This window comes from Taeniopygia guttata, chromosome 4, assembly GCF_048771995.1.
Source record: "Taeniopygia guttata chromosome 4, bTaeGut7.mat, whole genome shotgun sequence".
In the NCBI taxonomy this organism is placed as follows: Eukaryota; Metazoa; Chordata; class Aves; order Passeriformes; family Estrildidae; genus Taeniopygia; species Taeniopygia guttata.
Window position 1 is genome coordinate 49,440,973 of NC_133028.1, and position 6,535 is coordinate 49,447,507.

Consider the following 6,535-nt stretch of genomic DNA (forward strand, 5'->3'; position numbering starts at 1 on the left):
CAGGGGGCCAAGAAGGCCAAGGCCATCCTGGCCTGTATCAGCAATGGTGTGGCCAGCAGGAGCAGTGACTGTCCCCTTGTACTTGGCACTGGTGAGGCCACAGGTCAAGAGCTGTGTCCAGTTCTGGGCCCCTCACTACAAAAAGGACATTGAGGGGCTGGAGCATGTCCAGAGAAGGGCAACGGAGCTGGGGAAGGGTCTGGAGCACAAGTCCTGTGAGGAGCGGCTGAGGGAGCTGGGGGTGTTCAGCCTGGAGAAGAGGCAGCTCAGGGGGCACCTCACTGCTTACAGCCCCGAGAGGAGGGTGTAGCCAGGGGGGTCGGCCTCTTCTAGCATGCAGCCAATGACAGGATGAGAGGAAATTATCTCAAGCTGTGCCAGGAGAGATTCAGGTTGGATGTTAGCAAGAAATTCCTCACAGAAAAGGTGACTAGTACTGAAATGGGCTGCCCAGTAAGGTGATGAAATCACTGCTGCTGGAGGTTTTAAAGACTGGACGTGGCACTCAGGGCCATGGTCTGGTTAACTTGGTGGTGTTTAGTCATAGTTTGGACTCGATGATCTGGGATGTCTTTTCCAACCTAATTTATTCATTTATTCTGTGGTTGGCCTGTAACAGCTTTTTTTTTTTTTTTTTTAAGAGAAAAAGCATTGTTACATGCTGAGCAGCTTGGGGCGTTTTTAGATCTACCATGAGGGTCCTGCATTCCGATAGAAGACTTTAAAAACAGATATGCAGTTACCATTGTTACATTGTAGGCATCTACTAAATTAATATATTTATTGCTTTGCATTAGCTGTTAAATTAGCCTGCAGGCTTATAGTTTGATGGACTTGATCCAAAAGTAAGGGAAATAGGCAACAGTGGAAGAGTGGCAGTAACTTCTCGGCAGGAAAAGACGTCCGCTTTCTGTCGCTGATCTTCAAGCGAAATGCTACAGCTTGTTTTGGTTTTGGTTTGTTTTGCTGCCGGGGCGGAGCGGGCGGGGACGGCCGGGAAGCGGTTCCGGGGCCGGGAGGGCGGTGCCGTGGCTCATGTGACAGGGCTCCGAGGGAAGCGGCGGCGGAGCTGTGCGGGGCGCGCCGGGGGCGCGGACAGGTACGGCGGGGCGGCCGAGGGGCGCCGGGGGCGCGGACAGGTACGGCGGGGCGGCCGGGGGGCGCCCCCGCAGCCGCTCCCGCTGCGCGCTGGGCCCGGCCCCGCCGAGCGCCCTTCCCGGCGCGGCTGGGAGGGTCTCTGGGGCGGTGGCGGCCTGCCGGGCCTCGGGGACGGAGCGCGGCCTCCCTCCGGCCGCTCCCTACTCGCAGGCGGTGGCCGCCCGCGGTGACGGGGCCGCCTCTCGTCTTGTCTCGCAGGCCCCGGAGGCGGCGGCGCAGCAGCGGGCGGGCCCCAGCCATGGCCGACGTGAGTGCGGCTCCGCGGGGCGGGCGCGCCGCGGGCGGGGGCTGCTGGCGGCGGCGGGGCCGGGGATGCCGAGGTCGGGCCGGGGCCGGGGCCGGCCGGGCGGTGCTTCGGGCGGGGAGGGAGCTCCGGAGGTGCCCGGCCGCTCGGAGCGGCCGTGAGTAACGCGCCGCCCGTCTCTGCCCGCAGGACCTGAAGCGGTTCCTGTACAAGAAGCTGCCGAGGTAAGGCGGGGCTGTGCGGGGCGGGCGGCCAGGGCCATCGGTGCCAGCCCTCTGCCATGGCAGGGACACTGCCCACGACACCAGCTTGCTCAGAGCCCCGTCCGGCCCGGCCATGAACACTTCCAGGGTGGGGTAGCCGCAGCCTCCCTGGGCAGCCTGTTCCACTATCTCACCGCCCTCATAGTAAAGAATTTCTTCCTAATAGCTAACCTGAATTTCCTGGTTTTCAATTTGTCCTGTCACTGCAGTTTCTGATGAAGAGTTCCTCTCCAACTTCCCTGTAAACCCCCCTTTCAGATAGTGGAAGGTTGCTGTGAGGTCTCCACTCAACCTTCCCTTCTCCAGGCTGAACAGCCCCAACTTCCTCAGCCTGTCTTTGTAGGGGAAGTGCTCCAGCCCTTTTATCAACCTCATGGCTTCCTCTGGACTTGCTCCAGCAGTTCCATGTCCTTCTTATTATTGGGGCCACCAGACCTGTACTAAACAGAACAAATACTAAATTAATGAAGGCATCAGTTTTTTTCAAAGTTCTCCCCTTCTTTGCACATTTGTTCATACAAAAAACCTTTTATACTAATTACTGTGTTTTTAAAATTATGCATCTTCTTCCTTTTTTTTTTTTTTTCAGTGTTGAAGGTCTTCATGCTATTGTAGTCTCAGATAGAGATGGTGTGCCTGTTATCAAAGGTAACTTCAGCTTCTCACTCTGCTCTGCAGCTGAAATCCTGATTGAACAGCAGAGGGTGGAGAAGTACAGAAAAGTCCTCCTGGTTCTGCCAAATACCCGAATATCCCAAGTGGTAGAATTAAATTGGACTTTAAGTAAAAGTTCACGAGTTGATTATGTACCTCTTTGAATATATCCCTTTGTTTGTGCCCTCAGTAACTGTAGTCCATGGAAGTTTTCCTGCATGATGGGGGTTGGAATGCTGTAAGGTCCTTTTAGCTTCAAGTCGCTCACAGGCTGATTGATACTAAGTAGTAGAGAGAGCTTGGCAGTATTTTGTTGGTTTCTTTGGTACTCTAGTTTTCATGTTCTGCAGTCCTTGTTTCAGATGGTTTTGGCTTGTGAGTATAATGGTTTAAGGATACAAAGATTCAAGTATTGCAGGTTTATTTTGCTCAATGCTCCAAAGTGTTCAAACACCCAGCAGAACTTTCACATCTTCACCTGTCTGCAGTCAAGTGTGTGCCAGTAGTCTGTTCAAAGGTTGGAATGGGTGCAGACAGTGTGGGACATGGAACCAAAGGGGCATCAGCACAGGCTGTGCATCCTAAAGGAAAAGACTCTTTTTCAGGTATGCAAGGAGGGATGCTGCTATAACAAGCTATGATCACACAGAGAGCATTAAATTATGTACAGCTCGTGAAAACTGTCTGGTGTTCCTGTGGGAGCACCTCAGGCATCTTGTATGTTTCTCTGGTTTTGGCAGAGCACTGAGCTGGATGAGAGTTCGAGATGCAGTCAGAGACACCATGTAAAGATAAGGATTTTCTTGTTTTGTTCTAGTTGCCAATGATAATGCTCCGGAACATGCACTGCGACCTGGCTTTTTGTCCACCTTTGCCCTTGCCACAGATCAGGGCAGTAAGTTAGGACTCTCTAAAAACAAAAGTATCATCTGCTATTACAATACCTACCAGGTGAGTAACCTCCGTGTGCCCTGTCCTCCGCAACTTGAGCTGTTCCTGCATTACACTGAGCAAGAGAAAGAAGGTTGTTTAAGCTCTGGTAGATTTTCACTATGCTGCTATTTAAGTAATTTTGGTTTATTTCTTACACAGCTTAAATGGTTAAGCCAAAATTTCACAGTATTTTTAAAACTTCTGTTATATTTCTCAAAACTCGAGATTTACTTCTTGATAGTGGGAAAGTGTAGTGGTTCTGAATTTGCAGGAGGTGTTGCTTGTATGGTCTTCTGAATCTTTTATGAAGGGTTTATGTACTCTTTTAGAAACAGTGTTTATAATTAGTGACACCTAAGATTAATTAAAGCACATGCAGCCTATTTCATAGCTAATCTTGCTGCCAGCATGGCTTTGAGATAAGAATGGTTTGAAATACCACTCACATTTTTCAGAAATAAATTAATTATTTGTGTCCAGAAGTCCATCATCGACTACATTTCTGCTCCTTCATGAGTTTTGGTGGTCCTGAGAGCTTTTAATTATGACTGCAGTAAACTGACCAGCTGTTTAGCCTATAGTGTATCAAGCTTTGCGTGGAAATAAGTGGGTGAGCAAGATAGTTTGCCCACATCAGTACATTTCTTTGACTCTCTTGATGCTACTAGCTTACTGTTGTGCCCATGGTGCCATTTCCCTGTTAATGGAAGAACAGATACTCCTGTACAGGGAACAGTATTTTAAAACAATAAACCTGTCTGCCCTCCTGTTTCCTGTGGAGGGTGTGTCTCCACAGTGTAATCTGCGGGGTCTGCAGCTAAAGTAGGGTTCTGGTGGACAGCACTCTGTAAAACATGGAGGCAGAGGGAATTGCCAGGTTTTCCATGTGCAGCTCCCTGTACTGTAGTGTAAGGTCTGTTTGTGTTTCTAACCATGAATCTTAAGAAACAGGTACACTAAAAAGTCACCTTTGTGGCTCTTGCTCCTGTTTGTCCTTTAAATTGAGGAGGCTGCTTGTTGAAGAAAGAATTTATGTGGAAAGAATTTATCAGAGCCCTGACATCCACGATATGTTAGCTGCTGGCTGAGCACTTCTCTCTCCTTGCAGGTGGTGCAGTTCAATCGCTTACCTTTGGTAGTGAGTTTCATTGCAAGCAGCAATGCCAATACAGGTATGTCTACACATTTATTTTAAAGATTGCAGTAATTTAAGGCCCAAGTATTTTAATAATTGAAAATCCCTGAATTCACTTCAAGCTGTGTTTGCTTTGTTCCTGCTGTGAATTTTGTCAGCAAATTGTGAAAGATGAGAAGAAAAAGGTGTGAGTTAAAATGCACAGATTTAGGTGGCTTGCTGGAGTTGTTATTCTTCTAGAAGCTTATTTCTCCTGTGATTAACCTTGCCTTTGCTGCATGGGCAGGTACTGTGCTATACAAGCCAGCTGCTTGGTCTCTTTCTGTCAGTCAAGTTAACATTCTGCAGGAGCATGTCAGATTTGTCTTCAGTTCTGTGGGGTGGGGAAGTCCTTCAGTCAGACCCTCGCCTTGGTCGTGAGGATGCTGGCTAATGAATATGAGCAGAAGGGATTTAATTCTGGTACAGCTTCTTGGGCCGCAGCAGCTGCGGAAGTGGCAAGGCAGTAGTGGGGGAGAGTTGTGCTGCACTGGGTGCCTCTTCAGTGCCAGGGATTGTAGACACCCTGGGGTGTCTGGGGATGCTGTCCCCTATTCACAGGAAAGTGAGTAGCTCACATGAAACATTTCAGGCTTTGAAAATCACTGTCTGTGACTTGGGGAGGGGAGGGAGCTGTGGGCTTTGGAGAGAGGCTTCTCGGTGATGTTGTTTAATGGAATATTATGTCTCTTGTCTCTTTCCAGGGCTGATTGTAAGTTTGGAAAAGGAGCTCACACCCCTGTTTGAAGAACTGAGGCAGGTTGTTGAAGTTTCTTAACCTGATGGTATAGCCAGAGTGCAGCATTCCTCTGCAGCCCAGTGGACAGAAAGATTCAATAATCATCAGTCAAATAACATGTCTCGGAAGAAATACCACAGCTCCTTAGTATACTAAGAGTAAACTGTACATAGTACTGAATCTGAAATGATCTACTAGTGTGTTGTAGGTGGATGTTACTTTAGGCCACGCTTCTTGTATTGTGCAGTACTGGAGAGCCCACCAAAATAGCTCCCATGGAGTTTAGCTCAGCCAGGTCGGCGCGATGCCCTTGGCTCAAAGGAGCAACCCCCAGATCTCTTGCTTTACTGGGCAGCGGGCACATGGCAGGGTGTGTCCTCAGGCTGGCACCAGCACGTGTGGGAAGGCACATCAGGTGGAGGGAGTGAGCAAAGCCGTGGTTGGAGGCATTGTGAGAGAGGTGTGCTAGCAGCCATGTGTCGGTACAATCGGTCAATATCCCAGCCTTCTTACATGGGGTGCACTTTGGCAAGGGAGTGCTACTAATCTGGATGCTAGCTGCATCCTGCTTCCACTAGGAAGAAAGCTGTTTCTATGGAAGCTGTTGCTGTAGGGATTTTCATGATGCCTAGCTAAAAGCACCCAAACAATGTCTCACTTCTTCATGGGGTTTTTTGTGTAATATGGTTGTGAAGATCTCATGTCTCATAGTCTTTGTGTGGGTTCATCACTGATGACACTCTCAGCTTATTTACCCTTAGGTTTTCTTAAGTAAATAAATATAAATAAAATACAGTATTTTTAAATGACAGAGTCTGGTCCACTCTTCTGTTGCATTGTAATACCCCATAGCACATCTGCTTGCCTCTAGAGAGAGCAGGTCTCTTAACTGTTTGTAAACGTCCAAACTCCATGAATTTATACACTGAAAACTAACCAGTGTGTGTCTCAGTTGGGCAGTAAGGATACCAAGTCCCAGGGCACTGCAGAGATCCCGTTGCTGGGGTTCAAGCCTGTGCTCTTAACCCCACCCCTTGTTTCCCACATCCCCTTATGACAACTGCCAAGCACTGCAGGTCTGGGGACAGCTCTGGGCAGGTCTGATGCCATGGCCCTGTGTTTACACCTCATTAACCTGTGGTGCATCAGGCAGGATGGGGGGAAACAGTGGTGCTGGAAAGGAAAACTGGGAGTTCTTGGCTCAAAAAGAGATTACACCTTGTCAGTCAGCCCTTTTCCATTTAAACTAAGCTGGAATGGGGCTTTCGTTGCTGGTCATTACAGATGCAGCTGGAATGTGTGTGTATTTCTGTCAAAATGTGTTTGTGTTCCAGCAAAAGCCTCCCCTTGCTGTTTGCTTCTGCTCAACC

General features: G+C 49.0%; 1 protein-coding gene across 3 annotated transcripts; it reads left to right on the forward strand.

Moving 5' to 3' along the window:
* Positions 1 to 981: 981 nt before the first annotated feature.
* On the forward strand, positions 982 to 5,976 carry LAMTOR3 (late endosomal/lysosomal adaptor, MAPK and MTOR activator 3). Of its 3 annotated transcripts, NM_001245488.1 has the most exon segments (8): positions 1,026 to 1,099; positions 1,357 to 1,405; positions 1,592 to 1,626; positions 2,255 to 2,313; positions 3,137 to 3,164; positions 3,166 to 3,270; positions 4,361 to 4,424; positions 5,131 to 5,974. In NM_001245488.1, coding segments are annotated over 5 exon segments (189 nt in total). In that variant the 5' UTR covers positions 1,026 to 1,099; positions 1,357 to 1,396; the 3' UTR covers positions 3,224 to 3,270; positions 4,361 to 4,424; positions 5,131 to 5,974.
* Positions 5,977 to 6,535: the final 559 nt, after the last annotated feature.

Excerpts from the sequence above, each read along its gene's own strand:
- LAMTOR3 (XM_072927714.1), top strand. Across the intron at positions 1,627-2,254 it reads CTGTACAAGAAGCTGCCGAG|TGTTGAAGGTCTTCATGCTA; the intron begins GTAAGGCGGGGC and ends TTTTTTTTTCAG. Across the intron at positions 3,271-4,360 it reads GCTATTACAATACCTACCAG|GTGGTGCAGTTCAATCGCTT; the intron begins GTGAGTAACCTC and ends CTCTCCTTGCAG.